This window comes from Plutella xylostella, chromosome 8 (assembly GCF_932276165.1).
Source record: "Plutella xylostella chromosome 8, ilPluXylo3.1, whole genome shotgun sequence".
In the NCBI taxonomy this organism is placed as follows: domain Eukaryota; kingdom Metazoa; phylum Arthropoda; class Insecta; order Lepidoptera; family Plutellidae; genus Plutella; species Plutella xylostella.
Genome location: NC_063988.1, coordinates 6819455 through 6842391, shown reverse-complemented (window position 1 = coordinate 6842391; position 22937 = coordinate 6819455). Strand labels below are relative to the sequence as shown.

Here is a 22937-nt window from a genome sequence, read left to right as displayed (position 1 = left end):
CATCTAATAAATTTTAGATACATACAGTTCTATTCTGGAAGTAGCATAACCTTTGCAGCTCTATTTAATGAAAGTTAAAAATGTTAAGTAAGACCTATGCTAGCAGAAAAAATTGTATAAGAAAATCATTGGGTTATACGATGGCAAAAATAACATAAAAACTGTTGTCTATGGTGATTGATAATGAAGTGACCAGAGGATTACTGCGAATAAATCCATTTATTAACCCAATAAAATGCAATATTCAATCATAACAGCTATTAATTAAACAAAACTATTAAATTCCAATGTTACAACAAATTGTTAGGTACTTAACGCTACGTATGGCAACTTTAGATGTGGGAGACCCGTCCCATATGCTATAAAATAGTTAATAATATTAGACAGGTTTTTAAACATGCTTTTCAATAAGTAGATAAATAGGATTAATGACAAAAAGCTAGTCAATATCGATGCACGGTTGGTCTGAGATAAGTATAATGTAAAAGGCTAATATAAACTTGAGCGTTTCTAAATCACAATACGACCACCACTTTATTAAGAATAGTACACTAAAGATAATTCAATGTATTTATACATGCTCATTTACTTTCCTATTAAATACAATACCAAGATTTACATATATTGCTAACAGTACCTACCTAACGAGTAAATTTAAGATATGTACCAAGTCGTTAGTACTATTTCTTTAAAATAATCATACCTAGTAGTATTTCCTATAAAAAGAGCGAAGCTACAAAATAATTCACAACCCTTAGCTATTTGTGAACACACCCTTATTGGCACGTCCTTTACAGATGGTTAAATACATGAACGACGACTAGCAATGATTCAGAATAACGTGAGTAATGAATACTGATTAACATTATACAAATTATACCTACTACAATACGTACCTACAAGTTACTCAATCACATTCTCTTATGATTTTATTATACCTAACATCCGACGCTACGCTTCCCCTATCAGTCTTCCCCTATTTATTTAATTATTACCAATAATTGAGGAGAAAATCCACCGTGCAGGTTACACTGCCTAATATTGCTAAGAACATAATGCATTATCTATCACACTTTGACGCCAGGGGTGCAAAGGAAAGTGCCTCCCGGAAAGACTACCCAACCCACTGTACCTTACATACATACGTCCGGCCCACCCAGAGCAATCGGCGAATGGCGCTAATTTAACTAATCCTTTCCCCACGGCGACAACCCTAATCCAGCCCTACTGTTCACCACCTACAGTCTACCCTAGGTCGGGTTCAGGCGTGGCGCCCCGGACGGCGTCGAGCGAGGGCGAAAGCGACCGCAACAGATCAGGGCAGGGCGTGTTGGCACGCGTCATGCTTTCAAACCGCTCCCTCATCGCCGCCACATGTCCAGCTATCACCACCTCCTTCCTCTCATCTTTATTCTCCTGACTACAGATGGAATCCTCCATGGGTCGGTCAGGGAGTTCCGTATCAGAGAGGAGAGATACTTCGGAGGACGCGGTGAAGTACATTTCGCTGACGGGCTCGTGCGCAGGCGCGTCTGACGTCACGTCCGGGACTGATAGTTGCGACGCCGAGTCGCTCCAGCGCTCTGTGTTGTACGTTTCCGTTCGCTCCGCGTGGTACGTTTCCACCGCGTGGTAGGTTTCCACGCGCTGCACGCATATATCCTCTGGATTCGCCAGCTCCACGTCTCGGTACTCCGTGTATTGCGGCGTCTCCACCTTGTCCTCTGTGACATATTCCTCATACTGGTGGGTTACCTCGGTGTGAGTCTGCTCGGACGTTTCCTCTACCTGGGTTTGTTCCGCGGTTTCCCTGTATTGGTGCAGCTCAACTTCAGCTTGTTCGGTGGTTTCTTGTTCCGCTGTTTCCTCGTAACGGTGCACCTTAACTTCAGCTTCTTCTGTCGTTTCCTCTGCAACTTCCTCATCGTAGGTAGACGTCTTCATGTCATCGCACAGTTTGTTGATGGCGTCGACTACATCGCGCAGATCTCCGACATCTGTGGCCGGCATCTGTAGTTCATCGATGGGCAGGACGGGGAGGGGCGGCGCGGCGCGCGGGGAGGCGATGGCGGCGGCGGGGCCGAGCAGCGCGTGCGCCACGGCCAGCAAGGCGTGCGCGGGGTGCGAGTCCGGCGGCACCAGCGCCGTGGAGGGCAGCGGGGCGGGGTGCGCGGGGGGCGGGGCGGGGGCGCGCGGGGCCGGCGCCCCGCTGCCCCGCCGCTAGCACGCGCTGGACGTGCCCGCCCACCCCTCCAGCGGCACCGACAGCGGCGGCTTCGGCGCTTGCGCTTTACTCACTGTTGTCAAACATACATGCTTTAGTATAAAAGTAACATACATTTTGAAGGATTAATTTCACTTTACTGTGTATTTAAAGTCATGTCTGATTCACTAGCTACATTTTCTATTCTAGATGGGTTCATTCGGTTATTATATCGCGAGTCTAGCTCTTAGATCTAGTTAACAAAGTGTTTTCATGCTAAGAACGTGCCGCATGCTAATATAAAACGTGCGATAAAATGCAAATGCGTGCCAAAGGATTGTGTCGGTTAGTATTGTTTAAAATGAATGGATCGGTTAATAAAGATAAGCAACCTATGCATACTAACATATAATACTGAAACAATATAAATGACTTACCCATAACTTCATGCGAGTGATATTTTGTAGAATAATCTATGCACAAATGCAAACAATGGACAACATTTCATTTTCTTTACCCTATATTTTTATTAGTTATTCGGAAAGTTTATACAAAATTAGTGGACCCGTATTTTTTTATTTTGTATATACATAAATTTTTGCATGTTATTTTTAACTTTAAAGTTAATTATTTTAAAACCGGAAGTGACGTGACATATTAGGCTTAATTTTTATTTTTGTCTATTGCTTGAGTCTCGAAAAAAAACATAAATGACTCTGACAAGTGACATTTAAACTTTGTTTACATGCCAACCAACAAATGGGTCATTTTCAAATGACCTTGATATTTCTGATGATGGAAAGTAGGTACTTATCATGTAAAAAAAATAAGCAGAAGCATTTTTTCAGCTGTGTATGGTGGCATGCTCTGGGACATATTATATAGAGGTCATCTCTTAATAATAAATAATAAAAAAAAGTTAGAAAGTGTCAGAACAGAATTAATGAAAATGACCCAAATAAACAACAACGTCACGATAAAACGTCAACGTCAATCAAAAATGAAAGTGACAGTTACTTTGTTTTTAAATCTATAGGCTATGATCATCAAAATACATCGCACCTGATGCATGACGTCATCAGCACTTTTTTACTATTTTATGATTTTCTCGAAAATGATACATCCAAAAATACAAAAACATTTTTTTTGTGGCCTTTAGAGCTAAATCTCGAAATGGTTTTCGATTTATAGCAGCTTTAGTTTTTTGAAATGTTGTCCATTACAACATCTACCTACGGGACTCGGAACTACGTCACGCCAGCAGCAGCGGAGAGCATTTCCTACAGCTTTTGCTTTGCTTCGAGGTGTAGACCGAGTATCCACAAAACATGTGTCAGATTGCAATGCTAGGAAAATGTGGGATATAATAGGACATTGGATTGGTGACATCACAGACAAGTACTTCTACAGGACTTCTTACATATTTGATGGATACACAGTCTTAAATTTATAGCTGCTGCAAGTGAGACAATACACATAGAAATAATTGACCTATCCTACAATTTTGTTAAAAATCATACACAACATTACACATAAGTATTATATATTTTTTCCTTCAAGCTAACAAAGCTTTATATTGGCAAACAAAGCAATAGACTTAAGAAATTCAAATGTCAAAGGAGCCAATGAAATACTAAACAATGTAGGTAATAATAATTAATCTTTTATTATTTAAAAAATATCCTATAAATAGTATTAAGCATCATACCACATCGCTATCACAATACCGGTTGCATTTCAATACAAGCGCTTTATAACATTCACCAAAAAACATTACTTTAATCATTTATTCAACGGAAGAAACTTCTCATATTACGATTACTTCAATTTAAAAGTATTTATAAACTTGTACTTTAAGAAATTATTTTTCTGGTGAATTGTTCAATTTATTAAATAAAAATATGAAAATAAAGTGAACATAAAAGCTCTGTCAGTTACAATTGATTACAAACAATTTGCAGTAAAATGGCACCTCACTATATTAAAATCACAACACAACATTTCTACAACAATTTCTATGCGCTTGATACTTCCGTACCAATCCTAATAGACGTGCAGGCAGTAAGGGCAAAGGCATGTTGACACCTTCTCAACCATAGCCATATAACAATAGAGTACATTATAGGATACCACGTTATTGACCACAGCCGCAATGCATAAACATGCCATACTATAGCCCAAATAGAAGGTAAAAGATTGTGAACATATTTAACTACACATGACTGATCGTGTACATAAAATAATAGGTATACACTAAATAATCAACAATATTGCTTTAGGGAAAGGTAAAGGTAAATTAGTCTTTCAAAAATTATAATTATATAAAAATAATACTTAATAAAATCTTAAAACGAATCGACAACTAGGTTTTGGTTTTAATGACTGATTTCCACAAACGATCTAATGCAAAAATGATAAAAATTTTGAGGTGAATTTTGTTACGACTCCCGAAACCAATGTATGTTATAATTTGTGAGTGTGATCTAGTGACATAGATAATATGATTTCAATATGTACCTAATGCTTGTTTGGAAGTCTATCCACACTAGCATACCTAGTAAGGAGTGTGAACAGAAACCCATTTTAGATTCTTGACTATGTGTATTATGTGATCTAATCCTGTGATAGTGATAAGAATGAATGAATCTGAAAACGAACAGCACAGTACAGATGAAAACACTTTGGTTTTAAAGTCTCAATGGTAACTTTTTGGAATGACTGATAAATGCAAGAATTTTGGGGAGTCACATTACTGTTTTAACTTAAATTAATTTGATCTTAAGGAAATAATAATTAACTACTTATATAAGCTTTACATAATCAAAGTATAAAATTAAATAAATGAGCAGTAGAAAATGGAAAATAGTATTAATTGTAAATTAGGTTACATAAAAGTAAGAACATAACATAATAGTGCCATGTTCATGGAGAAATTAAGTCAAAGATAATACAGAGGTGTTTTGTTCGATTTCTGGATATCGAACTCGGGTTAATATAAGTTTTTGTATGAATCTGAAACATTCCTTGAAGCTTACGACATAAAAGATAAGCTAATTAAGAATTCAAGGAGAAATCATGCTGAATCATGCACCAAAAATATGATCTCTCCTGCAAACAGGTTACTTTTGGTGTCTGAAGTAGGTACTTTTTTGGAAATATCTCACCATAAATACAACAAACAAATAATGCCTGTGCAGGAAAGATGTATTAAATACCCTTTTTAAAGTCAATTTGAAAATAGTCAACATTAAAATAAAAACGTCATCTAAATTTGGTTTCATACATAAAATATAACAAATAGGTTTTAACTTCGTCATCAATGCTAATCAACTAATTAATCTAATGAAAAATTGCAATTACCAGGATACTACATTCACTCTCATTCATTGGAAGTGTATAATGCCAAAACGTATCGTTATCAAAAATACAAAGAATGGATTCTTCTGCACCTGATCACTGCTATTTTAATAATAAACTATTTAATACTTAAAGTATCTTAGAACTTATAATGTATTATGTGTCATACAAAGGACTTGTACCTATTGTTCATAAAACAACAATAAACTTCAATAGTTGATAATGATTACATACCTAATGTACATAATATTTAATACTCTTCTGTATATTTTTACTGACTATAACCAGAGCACTCTGTGCGTTTACTAACTTGCTCTAACTAACATTCATATAAGTAATATTTCTTAAAAATAACTATATTTACTATCAACATAGTCGTTTGTATGAACAGTCGAATATTTACTTAGAAATATGTTATATTCATCGATGATGTCAATCACAACATTTTAATATTTTAAAAGGTTGCCATTGGTCATCATCTTCTGACCTAAAAGGCACTATTTAAATTCAATAGTATGGAAGATTTATTGTATTGCTTGGCTATTGAATATTTAAAACATAACATTCTGCTCCTTTAAAAGAGTAAATTTTTCGGTTTTTTAGAAATAATATTGTCAACAAGCAACAAGATAAACACTTCCGTGGAATATAACGAAAATTCCAGAAAACGTGCGTCCCACCAATATCCTTAATGTCCCACCACTGTCGCATAGAAAGGCTTTGTTAAAGAAAACTTTGTCCCACTGAAACATTATTTATTAGAATGATATTAAGGCGGAGACTTCGAGCATATTTTTAGAATGTGTTTTGCGGGCTTTCTAAACCGTCCACAAATTTTCACAAAAACAACTCATTTCCTCAAAAGTAAACCACTTCCAGAAAACAATTTTTGGATAAATCAAACCCAACATCAACATGTCCCCAGAGGACATCGAGTCCTATTGCAAAAAACAAATCACAAGCACCCCAAAGTCCGCCAAAAACAAAGCCTCTCTAATACCACCCACCCGAGCTCCTTCCCTTCAACTTACCGGCAACCGTCGCGCTGCTGTACCCCTTGGTGATCCTTAGGAAGGGGTCCGGCGGCGGGAAGCGCGCCGGCGCGTGGAATAGCTCCGCGAAGCGTGCCTCCAGGTCTAGGGGTCTGATAGAGGAGCCCCGCACGGGGGGTAGCGGCGCGGGGGTGTCGTCCGCGTGCCCGTTTGTACTCTGGAATGGGTGGCGGTTTTTACATTACAGCAGTGGAGTTTATCAACAAGAAAAGGAAAAATGATAACGGAGAAGGTGGTAACTCGGGGAGTTGTTGTCATATATTTTTTTGTTTTATACGGCTTTTGTCATCTTTTCAGAATTTAGACCTCCTGAGTCGCACCCTTTCAGCTATTGTACCCTTTTTGCAACAACCTATAATTAGTACCAGACCTAAGTAATTTAGTTAATTATAGTGCTCTTCCGACAAAATATTAGTAGATGCCAGCGGTACATGGTTAACTCACATTGAGCCGGTGGTGCGGGGGCGGCGGTGGCGGGGGCGCTAACGACGTGTGCCGCGCGGGCGGGGGCGGCGGTGCGCCGGGCGGTGGGGGCGGGGACACGCCCGGGGCGCGCAGCCCGCGGGAGGGGCGTAGCGTACCTGGAAATACGTCAAAATTTGTAAAGTAGAGAGACGTAGCGGGCCTGAATGTATACCATAGGTTTATAAGGTTAAAAAAAGCATTATAAAAATAAGTAGGTACAAAGGGCGGTCTTATGAATTATAGCAGCAAGTAAAGAACATATTTCCAACAAACATTTATGTACAGACATCTAAATATAGTAGACCACCACTGCTCACGCGATGCACCAAAGGGCGGCTGCTAGAATAGATTATGGACATCTGCATACGGTTATAGATACCACATAGATGCCGCAAATGCACTTTGCGGGAGAAGATTACGGAATTCTCTGGTGAGAAGAGAGTAGATGAGAATATCTGGCAAGCTTGATTTCTATACAAATCGTGATACGTTCGTAATCTACACATCGTGAATTTCCAAGTCACCCCCTTTCGGCTTTCTACACCACTTTTGCAGCACCCTGTAGGTATATATGTGGTAGTGACATATCGAATCACCTTTGAAACCCCCTGTATATGGCTAATATTATGGTAGTGACATACCGAAGTGCGAGGCGGGGTGCTTGGACTGCACGAGCGGCGCGGCGGGCGCGGGCGGCAGGTGCGCCGGGCGCCCGTGCGGCTGCGGCGACGACGGCGACACGGGCGGCGATCTGCAAGGTATATACGGTTAGTAATGTTTGTGATAGAATGGTCAGTGGGAATAGGAGTAGGGCTAAATTGAGCGACGATGGTGAACGTAAACCCTAGGCTATTCTTGCATAATAGTCATGCTTTTTACAAGCGAATATTAGTTGCAAGAGAAAAGGTATTTTTCTTATGAAAACAGACGAGGCTGAGGTGTTAAGCTAATTTAGGAAACTTCGCGTGGATGAATCAGTCATCAGGGAACGGTTCTATAACACTTATGTATGTAACTATGAATCTCACCTAGGCATCCTCATGCTCTGTGCCCTGGCCGCCATCTTCCCATTAACAATAAGCTTCTTCGGCGGCGGCGAGGGCCGTGTGTCCACTGCGGGCGCGATGGTCGGCGGTTTGGGCGCTAGGTTCGGCTTGCCGTGGCTCGGCCGGTGGGCCAGAGGTTTGTCGGATAAGTCGGACGTGGAGAGAGAAGATGCGGTGGATGGTGTGGTGGGCGCTGAGGATAGCGATGACATGCTGCCTCCTGTGGGGGTGTAAATTATGGTAAGTTAGAAATGCAATAACACTAATTTTATGTGCATTATGTCAAAGATAGCACTGAACAGATTTTTCTGTGCTTCATGGCAATGTGTAGCAGTAGACGATTGTTCACTGATGATGATGAGCGCCTAAATGGGCTTCCATTCAATAATCATCATGCTCTGTGCCCTGGCTGATGATGAACGCTTAAAGAAATGGAAGACCTTATATTGGGGTAGTAAGAGCTTCATTGATGTCACAACTTTTTCCTAAGTGCCTTATACTTATCCTCAAAGAGCATCACAGACCCAATAATTAATGTCTAGAGGGCGTATTTTGAGATATTTCATGTGAAATGTGTGGTGGTCACCACACATTTCAGACACCTCTCAAACTCTGTGTACGGGACACGAGCGCTGGTGTTGACTCTCTAAGCTACTATTCAATCATCTTGGTGTAGGTATGTGTCTCACCGATGGTGCTGTGGCTGCCGCCGTGCAGCGCGCTCTTGTTGCGCAGCGCGGCGGGCGGCGCGGGCGCGTCCCCGTCCGGAGCCAGCGTCAGCACCGAGTCCGACGAACTCTGCCGGGGGAAACAATTCGCAATCTTTAAATTCTGCTGTGAATGTTTTATTATTTATAAATGAATTTGTACATAGGCGAATTTGGATGTATGTATGTGCGGAATTCTGCTGTGAGAGCAAAATGGATCAAAATGGGTTTATTAACGTAATCTCCTGAGTTCTGCTGTTAAAAGACTAAAAGAGGCCCTCTAAGCCCGTACGCAAAAATGAGAATCGAAGCAATGAGAGCTCGCGATATGCGTTGGACATAGAAGGCTGCTGATGACATGATGTGGGAATATTGAAATGATCCATCGGGTGGGCAATGAAATCAGTCCGTTCTGTACCCAGCTTTCAACAATGGTGTCGATTATATGTCTTATTACCATTAGGAAGAGTGCTTCTGTAGTGTAGGTACTGAATACGTACACACCAGGTCACTATGTATAATCTACTCATCTAATCGGCTGATCTAAATGAGATTGCCTGCTGTAGTAAAAATTCGGCCAGAAGGACATTAAGTAAAGTAGGTATAGCCACAGAATAATAACTAGTACCAGGTACAGAAGCCCATCTTCGCAATGGCCTGCAAAGAAATATGACTCCATCCCATAAGCAATAAGATCTAATTTAGATCGCGTTCCGGCCGCACACTTTTTTATTTACTTACCTACCAATTAATTTTTGAGGGAATATGCGCCTTATTTCACTGGACTACGGTGCATAATAAGTTATACGTGGTTATACGCATTGAAAAAGAAGCCACCTTAGGGTTGCCTCAGCACCACAGACTACAACGTTTACTAAGCAACGGACTGACTTTGTAAAAAGAATGTCATGTTTTAAGACAATATTAATTTGAATTTAGAATACAAAGCTATTCCAAACTTTTTTTCTATTGGAAATAACCAGTAAAAACAATAACAATTTCATAGTTAAGATATGTTGAAGTACATAAAATGTGTATGAATACCTAAAACATTTAATTTTGTGAAAACATGTTTTTTTTTCGTTTTAATTTATATTATGGATATAATTTATATTATGATACAGAACGTGTTAGTTTCGTTAAGCACTAATCCCACTCAGCGCACATTTTATAATCGTATCATTAATGCATTTTGAAGGTAGTTGTGTCTGTAAATTTAATAGTTTAACGAAAACAAAATTGGAATAGACTTTGTTCAACGTGGAGAAAAAAAAGGGTTTGTAGTTCGGATTAATTTCATTTCAAATAAGGAACGTAGAAGAAATCAATAAAATACTTAGGACGTCTTGCACAACAAAGTTAAATAAAATTAAATCTATGACCTCTTGCTCTGACATTATACTGTCAGAGCAAGAGACAAACTATTTAATTTTATTTAACTTTGTTGTGCAAGACGCCCTTAGATTAGTTTTACCTGTCAGCATCTTTTGGTAATCTAAAAAAAATTAAATTTGGATCACGATCCGTATTTAAGCAATTAAATACGGCACAGTATATTTTTGCTGCTTTTTTTCTTTTTATGTCCATTTTTCTATTCATAATTTTTAATAAATACCTAAATACGACATTTATAAACTAGTACAAAATAGGAACAAATAGCGCGCGCTGTATCGTCTTCCGCTTGCGGCAGCCGACTAGATTTGCCCCATCGATGGGGCAGGCGCCAGGCTGGCGCCTGCGCGGAGTGACACAGGCCTGGTATAGCTTAGGTCCATGGATTAAGATAGCCTCAATTGGCAGATAGTGGAGGTTTTTTGTTTGATGCGGTACGCTGCCGCTGTGGACATAGAATTAGCTGATAAATATCACGAGTGTACCTATAGTTCTACAGACTAGTGTCTATGATAAGTATGTTTGTACCAAATGAAGGGAGGGTATGCCGAAAATCATCACTAACATACACAATCAATGTCGATTACTATAATATAAAATCTTCATGCTTATCTTAGCATAGCCCTGACACCTATTTTAAATGTATAACATAATACATAACACATTTAAGATAAATCAGTGTAGAAACATCATGATTCATGACTCATTCGCAGGGTGTGAAGTTTAAGCAAGTTTAATGTCAACTAAGTAAAGTCATCGGGATCAGCGATGACTCGCCACAAGAACACCATTTATGAATACAAAATATACAGCTCCATTGAAAATCCGATCTTATCAGTAGGAAACAAACGCGTTTCTGCGGTGACATTCGAAAGATTTCCAGTGTCATAAATAAAGTAGGTTCTTGAAAATGAGTCACTTGATGAGTCAATGGTCGAAGCCTTGTGGTCGCACCACAAGGCTTCGAAGGAATATGAAGGTAGCGTCTGTCATCATCACAACAGTAATAGGCCTTTATGTGCAAATGATTGTGAATCACCAATGCAATGGTACCTATATAGATTTAATAGCCCTCCTCTTTTATGGATTTGTCCTTTTGCAATTTAATTGTTTTGATGATTGAGTCAATGGAAGTCTCATCTTGATTAAAGACCATAAGTTGGTTCCTGATAAAAATAGTTAATATCATTTTAGTTATAAGAACTTATAAAAGTTTATAGCAGTTATATTGTTAGAAGAGGATGCCTATTTCCAGCACTGTACCTTTATTAGCTGATAATCGATAAAACTATACAAGCTTAATATTCTATTTTTATCAAATCATTTACATCATTAAGCTGACATTAGCATCGTTTTTAATTTTATTATGTCTATTTATTTAATAGTGAAAGTTATCCTAAAGTGAGCATTGGTAATTAAACAAACTTTCTTAATTTATAATATTTAAACTATGTTCATATAATATTCATAATGATTTGTTTTTACAAAAATCTTCGACTTTATATTACATATCCATATATGTATTTAATGTTCTTTGTGATTGTTATTAGTTTAATATATTTTTTGTTATAAAGACGATTTTAATTTTGTCGTTACATCTATTATTTATGTGTCTTTTAATTCTTCAACCGGAAAAGCCATCAACTACATCTACTTATAGCATTTAATTGAAGTAGGGCGCATAATTACTACAACATACGCCTGATAAAACATTCACAACAACGTGAGGTCACTGCATCCTGAATTGTGTCCAATCACCGCCCTGGTACATCTGTCACAATGTAGCTTGTCCCTGCACACTTGGAACATTGCAGCAAAAATGCTCTTTATTTTCAAGCACTACAGGACATGAGCTTAAAATTATCAGAGGTCCGAAGAGCGGTGAATACTGTTTGCATTAACAAACCGGACGCTTAAAAAGTACTTTTTAAAGTCAATTTCGTATGACGCCAAAACTTGTTTGCACTACAGTCGACTGTCCAAATCGCCAGACGTGGGTATGCGAGGGAGAAAATGTTTATTATCTCGTTAAAAACGAAAGTGCTCAAAGAATTTAGATTTTTTATAGCTAAAAGTAAAGACTGTTTGGATTACACTGCTTCTGAGTAGTAGCTAGTAGGAATGTTGTAGAACATTTATTACAATTACATTCCGAAGTTATGTTTAAATGAAAGTTTATTAAACGGTTACACAATCATTAATTGCTCGACAATACCATTGTCGAGCAATTAATGATTGTGTAACCGTTTAATAAGAATAATGAATTTAAACTAAACATGTGAAGTGTTATCTTCATTAAGAACATGATTAGAATATTGGGTAGGTAAACAATACAACGAATATTTTTACTTATGTATTAAGTAACTATCGATCACAAAAAAATTATCATCGTATGTATATGTATACTTTGAAAAGCCCTTAAACTAGTCTTCACCTTGTGAACATTGAAGATCTGAACAACCTTTACTCATAGCCGTCACGATTCTCGGCAGGTCATATCAATTTGCATAAAATCTTCGCTACCTACTGAGTACTGCTGACTAGGTATACAAGTAAATATTCATTTTATGAAAAGTGATTAAATGTAATTCTACGAAAAACTAAATCAAAGAGTTGCATGGGTTCGTGTCAATTTATGTATTATATGATCATCCGTTTACATTAATCTGAAACTACCTATTTTAATTAAAAGTATTATAATAGGTAAGGTACAGAAGACTTTTTGGTGTGACGCAAATTCTAAATCATACATAATACATACGTATGTCTATTCTATATACACAGCATTAACAGGAAGGACGAGAGTTCGTCTGCCAAAACGATCCGAGTCGCATCTGCATTGTAACGACAGCATATTAATTTAAATTTACTTACTTATTTAAATAAGTAGTAGACAAACAAACATTGACGGCCAACAATTAGGCAGGAAGGTTCTATACAGTTTTTGTTAAGATGCAGTACAGTGCCACAAACTTATCTGTTCCGGTGACAGCTCACATAAATGACTAATATTTCTTAATTCTATATGATTTTAAGTTTGCTCGTATTGTTCATTCGCTCTTGCGGTGTTAATAAACCCATCTAATCATTTACAATATACAATTCATTAGTAAGTAATGAGATATGGATCAATTTAGTTCGCTCTCACCGGAACAGATAAGTTTGTCACACTATACAGTCATGTTATGTTTTTTTTACTTAACACATCACTAAATTTTTCCACAAGGGTAAATAAACGCACAATGACTTTTCATGGTAAAGTAATTTGTAGGGTGGGCTAGAAATTTGTATTGTTAATCTTTATTATTATTGGACATGGATAAGCATAACCAATAGCACTGCACGACCTGCATACCTAATATGCCTAATGGTGTCAAACCGTGTCACGTAAAAAAACTGATTTCAACGTGGGTTTAAGCTCCGAAAACAGTCAGTTGCCTTCTAATGCTGACCGTACCTACTTCCTACAGGGGGGATATCTAACGGAGCTTGCCAATTATTCCGCTGATGTCACCGATCGAGACTCCAATTACAATGTTCACTTCATTATTGAGCAAGCGCAGTGTCTGTCGGATTCCTCGTCATTTTTCCTTGTTGTGACAGGCACTCAAAGCCGGTCTTGGACTATTTGCCTATACTGAGTAGGTAACTTTGTTAAACCAGTAGCAGTACATAATTATTATTATATTCAATAGTTATTTACACATACTAGTTAGAGTTTATTATGCCAGACGCACAATGGGCCTCCCAAAGACTGCAGGTTTTTTGTCATAATCTAGTATACGCTTGGCGGTGGATTGGATATATTATAATTTACACATATTACTTTGTATTAAGATATACATATAGTTTATAACGAATATGGCCATAGTACAGTCATGTTAGATAACAAACGATTGCGCGTAAAAAGTACAAGATAAGCGGTTATTATCGACAGATAGTGATTTAGATTAGGCCGCTGAAATAATTGAAGGCACTGACAAGTGACAATATTTACTACATAACATAATGTTATGGTATGTCATCTATCAACATCCATCTCCACTTAGAATTACTAGTTTCGTGTACTTATTCGTTCTCATATACATATATGTACCAGTGTACCTATCTAAGGAAGGACCTTACCCTGTCTATTCTTTCTCTACCCTTATTTAATCATACCTACTATATACTTACTATATGATATGTTACGCTGGTGTCTTAGATAACATAATATCCGTTCTTGTCTTCAAATAAAGAATATTCTATCTATCTATGTATCTAATATCCCTGGCTGGGATTTCATCTAAATATAAACTAAATCAAGGGATTCATAAAAAAAGTTACAGGACGCTTTAGCTTTTGAACTGTTTTGTGGTTTTGTCCCTCTCTGTCAAAGAACAAATTGTTCTCTGTCAGATAGTGACAAAACAATTCAATTGCTAAAGTGCCCTATAACTTTTTTACTTTTATTTATTTATTTATTATAAAATAAATTTAGGTAGGTACATATTTAACAATATACAATGAATAAGGGGGTTATTCTAAATGGTGATAATCGCACGTTTACTTGCGTCACTATTACTACAACTGCGCTAATGATATTTTCATTTGACACAGCTGTTTAAGTAATGATCATTATAACGGTAGTACTTACCGTTTTCGTTAGCTAAGGTTGACACTAAAATAAACTTTTACGAAAACGTAGTCATTCATCATTGACTTTGTCCCGGAGTGCTGACTACTTTCTATCTCAGAAATCCCACGGGAAACCCTTTAAGGCAAAGAAATATGTGCGGAAAAGCTAGTCTGGTTATTAAAAATAAGAGTTTTTATTGCAAGTACGTCTCTATCATAGCGGGTTGAGTTTCCGCATTTAGCCAATGAGGTGGTCCATTCAGTGGCGGATTAAGAGCATCGGTGGCCCTAAGCACAAAGCCTGTGTAGGCCCCTAATTTAGAACAATTTCTTCCTTGACAAAGAGTGACAAAACAGTTCAATATCTAAAACGTCCTATAACTTTTCTATAAAAAAGGATGTAGGTAAAACATAAAAAAATGCTTGGCTTAAAGGCCTACGACACGCGCAAGTTGTATTACCACCGTTACAACTGCGCAGGTACGCCGAGCTATCACACGGCACCTTAGAGTATACAGCAAATTTATAAAAGTGACAATTTCTCGAAAACTATCGATTTTTTTACTGAGGTCATATTATGATATTCTGGCTATTCATGGGCTGGTCTATCAGCCCTCCAAGGCATATCGTTGACTTTTGGGACAACCTGTATATGCACGGCACAGTTAAGTACGCGCAAGCCTCATTTTTGTCAAAATCAGCGGCGTGGAAACTAGAAACAATGTTTCCCAATGAGGAACTATTTCTTCTACTGGTATATTTTCAATGTTTGCAAACAACTAGAATTTTTTCACTACAAAAAAGTCTAGTTGCCTGCTATTCCCAAAAATCAAACCGTACACGATCGAAGTGGACAAAAAAATTGTTGTAAAATTGAAAAAATTATTCACATGTTAAACTACTCAAGGATTTAGAGAATACTCTAATGAATGGCAAAATTATTAAAATTTTAAACATGTCGAAAAATGCGCAAGCCGCGCTTCGGGGTTGGCGCGGTATACAGTTTTACCACCCATTCGCACAGTATTCTATGTACATTGTACAGTACAAGCCGGCCTGCGCAGGCAAAACTGTGGTGATACTTACGCGTGTGGTAGGCCCTTTAATCAGAGCAAACTCATTACATCGGACATATTGTGGATGAATAAAATGTAGGTAAGTATAAAATGCCTCGCTTACGCTTGCCCTGCGGATTCCAGTCAAGAGCCTGTCTTGGAATGTGATTTTGGTCTCTACGCAGGGTATGGCCGATCCAACTCCATTTGCGCCGTTTTATTTGCAAACCAACAGGATCTTCGTGGCATCTCTTCCAGAGGTCTACATTCGATATCGTGTTGGGCCAGAAGATCTTCAGGATCTGTCGGAGGCAGCGGTTGATGAATACTTGAAGCTTCTGTGTTAGGGTCTTCGTAGTCTTCCAGGTTTCGCATCCGTATAGCAGTACAGATTTCACGTTGGTGTTGAATATTTTGAGTTTCACTCTACGAGAGAGGTGTTTTGACTGCCATACGGAGCGCAGACACGCAAATGCGCCTTTAGCCTTGTCGATACGGGAGCTGACATCTAAATCAGTGCCACCATCGCCTGCCACAACGCTACCTAGGTAAGTGAACCGTGATACCATCTCCACTTCTTCGGTTCCTACGAGAATCGCGTTATCTACGTGGTCGCCGGTTCTTAGGTATTTGGTCTTTCCGACATTAATTTTTAGGCCAGCTTTGGCAGACTCCGATTTAAGCACGTCTAGCCTGTTCTGAATGTCAGATTGATGGTTGCTCAGGAGACATAGATCATCCGCATAATCCAGGTCTTGCAGATTACCAACTGGTTCCCAATCTATGCCTTGGTGGACTTGTTCATTGACGCGCAGCATTATCCCATCAAGGACAACGAGGAAAAGCAAAGGTGACAGAAGACAACCTTGTCAAGTAAGCGAGGCCGCCCTAAACAAACATGGCGCCGTTCAATCGATGCGGAGATGCAGGACGCGGAGATGACGTGGTCCGAGGTGAAGCTCGCTGCCGTCGACAGACAGAGATGGAGAACCGTTGTGTCTGCCCTTTGCCCCACGGGGGGGTCATAGGACGCCAAGAAGAAGAAGTATAAAATGAAACAGCAGGAGAGGATGGGGGCCCCTGGAGGCCCGGGGCCCCAAGCACGTGCTTGTCGTGCTTATAGGTTAATCCGCCACTGGGTCCATTATAAATTATGAGTTAAGTATAGTTTAGTGTTTAGGGTGAGGCCACACGAGCGTAAGTTACTCGCTCCCCTCGTCCCCGCGCAAACTTTTCTTCCGCGCACAACTCACATAATTACGCTCGTGTGGTCTCACCCTTAGGGTAGTGGTTTAGCCAATAATTTTCGGAGGAACTCCGTAGCTCCGTAGGACGGGATTTTTAATTGTCGTCCCCTACGAACAACAATACCGCGTTCGTAGGTTTTTCTTTTTCCAAAGGGAATGATTTTAAATAACAATAAATTACCTTTGACAATTTAAAAGGTCAAGAATTCTGCTTAACAATTCCGAGTCTCAAATATGTTTAAGGCTGCGTATCACACTTGCATTCTCGGGCCGTGGCACGCATACCGAACATTTTCTCCCAAGCATTTTATTGTTGACTTTGAAATATTTTCTACAACGACCAGCGAAGCAAATAATGCCATAGATGAGAAATAACTTTGTTGCGAGCGCGTTGATGTGAATGTGATGACAATGACCAAACGTATTAGATGAAAAGTTTCAGTGTTTTTGAATGCAAAAGTTGCTTCTTTTCCCTTCTTTCACGCCGACTAATCGTAGTATAGATATTGTTATTTATTTGTTTATACATACATACGTAAACACATTGTAACATAACATTGAAGACCTTGAAGAGTGAAACAGGCTACTTTTTAACCCGTGTTGTTTTGTGTGCAGAAGGGCAAAACCATGGAGAAACAAACATCGCAGAAACACACTTATTAACACGCCAAAAAGACATTCCGGTAATCAGGCTTTACGCCCCGAGAGGAGAATAGTGTTTGAAAAAGTAAGGTGTCATCAGTGGCAATAGTAGAACATACCCACATATTCGTAAATGGTAGTCATTACGTCAACACATCAACAAGCAGCCTCGGCCTTGGCAACTGCTGGTTTTCAACCGAACGGCCTTCATAGAAATCTATTCGAAAGCTAGTTTCGCCGGACGAAAACTTATGAATGAAACTCACGCGCCGCGGACGAAAACGATAAAACATGCGATGACGTCACATACCTCTTGCAAGGACATGACTCTAGGTACTGAGTATCAGAAAGTTTAGTATATTTTTAACCGACTTCGAAAAAAGGAGGGATTGAAAACAATTCGTCTGTATGTTTTTTTTTTGTCGGAGGTGTCAAAGAGGTTCTTGGTGTACCTACTTAGGTAAGTAATGAAAATTTGTGTAATCGCGGGTAAATAACTCCTTCTAATTAAAAATACGAAGATAATACAGGTATTATCTTCGTATTTTTAATTAGAAGGAGTTATTTACCCTACATGTACGATGACTGCTACTGGGAAACCCGTTCATAATTCATAAGTATTCATAGGTATCAATTTACTCAGTATTGTTTATGACTACCTAATGCTATTTTGCAGATTAGGCTGAAATTTTAGAATGAATGTAAGCAAGGAAATACATCGCAAGGATTTGTCAACATCATAACTAGGTTTTCCGCCAGTTGAAGAAGATTCATTACATTATAGGAGTTATTTATTCAAAGAGACCACATTATATTTTAAGTATATTATGTACTAGGTAATTATTATGAATGCATAGAATCTGTTCTAAAGAGGGCTGCAACTTAGCTGTAGAATAGTCCTCACAGTGAAACCTCTTCCACCAAGGTTAATCTGTTGCTTATGTTGAATAAAAAATCATAAAAACACATGTCTCCAAATACGATCACCACCCACTACGCAATATTTTTGGATACTCGCAGCGATCATAGCACCTGGTAATAAAGACTAGAATAGCTTGACGTAACGGGTTGCAGAGATTATGCGGCCGATATGGCAGTACTATCTGGGCGGGAGAATTTAGTCGCTTTTAGGAATCCGTGTGGGATGCTGAGCTATCATTAACCTTTGTAAAGGTATTAGTCGACAATAGAGATTTAGATGTAGGAACCGAATTCAATCCATTTTACTTGATAGATGTTGAGGTGGTGTAAGATGGGCTGATAATGTAGAATGAAGTTAACTAGCTTAGAAGGAAAGTTGATGAATACTGTATCTTCAAAATCACATCACTGATCACATGAATAGTACCTGTAATGTACGGTCATCGCCGTGCAATCCGTGGAATGCTATACTGTGTTGATAGGAATCGAATAATAATACATTCATATTTCAGAATTTAATTATTAATCGAGGAGTCTTCTCGAATTGTCCTTTTTATTGGTTCTCACTATAAAGGTCAGCCTATAATTAAAGACCCTGAATAAATAGTAAGTTTTATTTTGATCTCGTTTATTTGGTTGGTATATTCGCCTTGACCTGACATGCATTTTTTTGCATTTTAAATGCGATTTTATGGGATCCAAATAGTTTAACTAATTTACTGGAAACTTTAACATTAAATTTAAATTTTGAGTTAAATTAGTAACGATGGATGTGGCCCCAGTAATGGATAAAGATCCAATAATGGACACATACATTCTAAACTTCTATTGTATCTAAACCTTAGTTTCACAAACTGGACATAACGTAAGTAGTAAGTAGTTACTTTGATGTGTATTTTGTAGAAGATATGTGTACCTAGTATCCACACGACGTGATAGAGATGATCAAAAACCAGTTCCATCGTCTCTAGCCATGGTGGTGGTAGACATAATCTTGACAATCAACAAATAACAATTATTTATTTGATTATCAAGAATAAACTTTAACTTAAATAAATGTTATTCTATTCTGTCCACGAATTCGCCCACGAATAGTTATTGTTGTCAGTGAAGAACTCACCAGCGACATGGGTTTCTGCACGGGCGGCTGCGGCGGCGGGCCGCGGCGCTCGCTGGCGCTGGGCTGGCGCTTCACCGCGGGCCGCGCCGGCGCCTCCCGAGGGGGCTCCCGCGACGCCAGCGCCGAGGACAGAGCCGCTGATAGCGCGCTCACGTTGTTGCCTGTTGTAGTTGGTAGTTATTACTATCACGTATCTTCGTAGCAATTCTCGACGACCTAAGACATTAGGTAGGCAGCCAATAGTAGCTGGAGAAGTAAGGCTGATACAGTGTTGTGGCGCTTTTTGGGACAGAGCTGTGTAGAGGATTATGATGATGATAGTAAGAGCCAAAAATTAAGGCAGATTATGGAAGATTGGATTATCTTAAGTTTCTATTGTCTACATTGGATAGGAATATTGTTGTTTAGTAGCATTGTAGAAATTATGTTACCTGAAGAGTCCAGAATCTTTTTAGGTTTATTTGCAATGTTTCAAAAGCCTACCACAGCATCTTACCTGAAGGAATGGAGGGTGCTGGTGGTAATGACTGTTTCACTTTCTCTGGGGAGGATCTTTGTACAGGCTGCGTGTGACTGGGGGGCGGTGGATACCGCGGAGCATCACTTTTACTGGGACCATTTGATGCACCTGAAAGATTATTTACAGTTAATCATGTTTGACTACTGCTTTATTTATTTATTTACATTGAGCCACAAACCAAAAAGAAGTAGGTATTGTTAAGTTATGAATGCAACATATTGTGTACTGGCCATTATATTTCCTGCTTATTGATGGACATAATATTTGACTGTTTTATTTTCCTTTAGTGCTCTATTAATCAACATGTATTTTATGCACTTTTGAGCACATTTCTTATCAGGGGGTTTGTAACTTTGCATTTTGGTATTAATAAATGTGTCCATGCAAGAGGTGTTTTGAAAATTTAAAAATACCATGAGGAGAATGTAAAGGCCATTACCTAGAAGCTCTTGAGTTGTTTACAAATTACAATACATTAGGCATAGGTTTTGATGTACATTATGTATGTATACACACTATTTAGGTACATCTATATATGTCTAAATGGTTAGAATGTAATGAACTAATCATCAATAAATTGTTCTTTCTTCTAAAAAAGAAAAAAGTATCATATAAATTTTATAGTATTATTTCATCTATGCTGATTGTTTTAATAAATGATATACTATACAGGGTTATTGGTAAGTAGACCAGATCCTTTCAAGAGGTGATAGAGCAAGGCATTTCAAATTTCAAAACAACCAGAGAAAGCGGAGAAAACTCAGCAGGGGTTTCCATACTAAAGTCAACAGGACTGAAAACAATCACACTTTTTACCTTTAAATTGGGCTAGTTTTGTTAGTTTTCCTGTTGAAATTTGCCCGTCTGTGCTGGTTGTTTTGGCCATATCTTGGTGATACCTTAATCAATTTGATATTGAATTATCTTGTTTGAAAGCTTATTAGTTGACCATGTTTTTAAGCTGAAGTGCGCAAAAAATGTCATATGAAATTCTTTTTTAATTTAATTTATTTGTTTTTGCGTTTTGAATATTTTTTCAAAATGTTTAACTATTATGAGGTGTTATGACTAATTTAAGTCGAATAATGCACATTTGATTATTTTAATTAGTTTATTAAGGTGTTACTTATGCAAAACAACCAAAAAAAGTATTGAAATGTGGCTAGTTTTTTTTACTTTCGGTTTTAAGCATAAAATTTAGGCAAAAATTTAAAAAAAACTTAAATATTAAATATCTTAGAAATGGTTTAAATAATGCATTATTGGGTTCAATTGACTGGAAATGCCTTCCTCTATCACCTCCTGAAAGGATCTGGTCTACTTACCAATAACCCTGTATAAAGGCCATATATACCATCAAAGTACCATAGAAAAATAACAACAATCTTTTAACACCATAGTAAATCATGATCATAAATACAATGTCTAATAGGTAAACACCTAATTATTTTACCTGCAAACTTTCCAGTGGGCCTTAACTTTGGCATTCCTCCAGCGAACAGTCCCCCCAGGCCGGGCGGACCCGCCGGACTTCCATTCTGCAGCCCACCACCACTCCGCACTCCATTACCAACTGGAGACACATTACTTGGAGCGTTCGCAACTTTACCGGGTATGTATGGTCCACTTTTGTCCACTGTCACTGTCTTTTTCAACTTGGCACCTTGTCGTATTGAACTAAGTAAGGCACCGCGGTTGTCTGGACCGGAGTTGCTCTTGGAGCTTCCTCCGAACATGGGCGGCGGGCCCGGCGGCGGCGGCGGACCCGGCGGCGGCGGCGGCCCGGGCGGCGGCGGAGGCATCTCGACCACGAGCGACAACACACTGCACTAACTCAAACAACCCATTGCACACAGGACCACAGTTATTTACGTCGCAGTGACAACCACTTCACTCAGTCGCTTCCATTCGTTGTTCGCACGTGACGGCGTCCGCTGCGCAAGGTGTCTGCCTCACTTCTCATGTTAATTTACGAGAGCAGCCAAAGGACCTTGCCTGATTACTCATTCCTGAGTTAAACGACTGCACCAGTAAATAGTTTTCACTTAGTTCACCTCAATGTAGAAAACATGGCCAGTTGGGGCATAATATTGGATATACATGTATGTTGTATTTTAGAAACGATGCCCATTTATAATTTAGGATACTAATACACTGTATTTATCTCTACTGATAATACAAAAGTGGTTTTACAAGATTTCTTCAATCAAAAAATCACATCACAAAACATGGCCGTCTTTGTGCCAAATGCAGCTGTCACAGGTGTTGCCACTGCTAATAAAATTTCTAGTGTGACACACAAATAAAAGTTAGAAATAGTAGAAATTCAATAAAAACGTTATTGTCACCCCAGTACTTTCAAATCAACTCCTTATTCTGAGCAAATATTTTTGTAGTTTTCTGGTTTCGTACCATAGTACAGCGAAGGTACAGCGTTTTTGTTCGTTTTTTTGGGCATACGTCTGCATACGTCGATTTTTTCTTTTTTATGGCTTGTATTTAAACGCCCACCAGAAATTAATACCGATAGGTATTTATAAACGCCAATAAAACCTAAATAGAATGGCTAAATAGGTTCGACAACCATTATACT

At 38.5% G+C, this 22937-nt stretch overlaps 2 protein-coding genes across 2 annotated transcripts; both read right to left on the bottom strand.

The window, feature by feature from the left end:
• Window positions 1-199: 199 nt before the first annotated feature.
• On the bottom strand, window positions 200-2010 carry LOC125488870. Its single transcript, XM_048622564.1, has one exon. It carries the CDS (start codon window positions 2008-2010, stop codon window positions 1246-1248), a length of 765 nt encoding a protein of 254 aa, XP_048478521.1. The 3' UTR covers window positions 200-1245.
• LOC105381360 (WAS/WASL-interacting protein family member 2) lies at window positions 2006-22169 on the bottom strand. Its single transcript, XM_038115148.2, has 9 exons — window positions 21798-22169; window positions 20321-20452; window positions 19825-19985; window positions 8813-8921; window positions 8106-8343; window positions 7719-7828; window positions 7057-7193; window positions 6592-6769; window positions 2006-2297 (listed from the first exon to the last, which is right to left on the bottom strand). Exons 1-9 carry the CDS (start codon window positions 22144-22146, stop codon window positions 2221-2223), a joined length of 1491 nt encoding a protein of 496 aa, XP_037971076.2. The 5' UTR covers window positions 22147-22169; the 3' UTR covers window positions 2006-2220.
• Window positions 22170-22937: the final 768 nt, after the last annotated feature.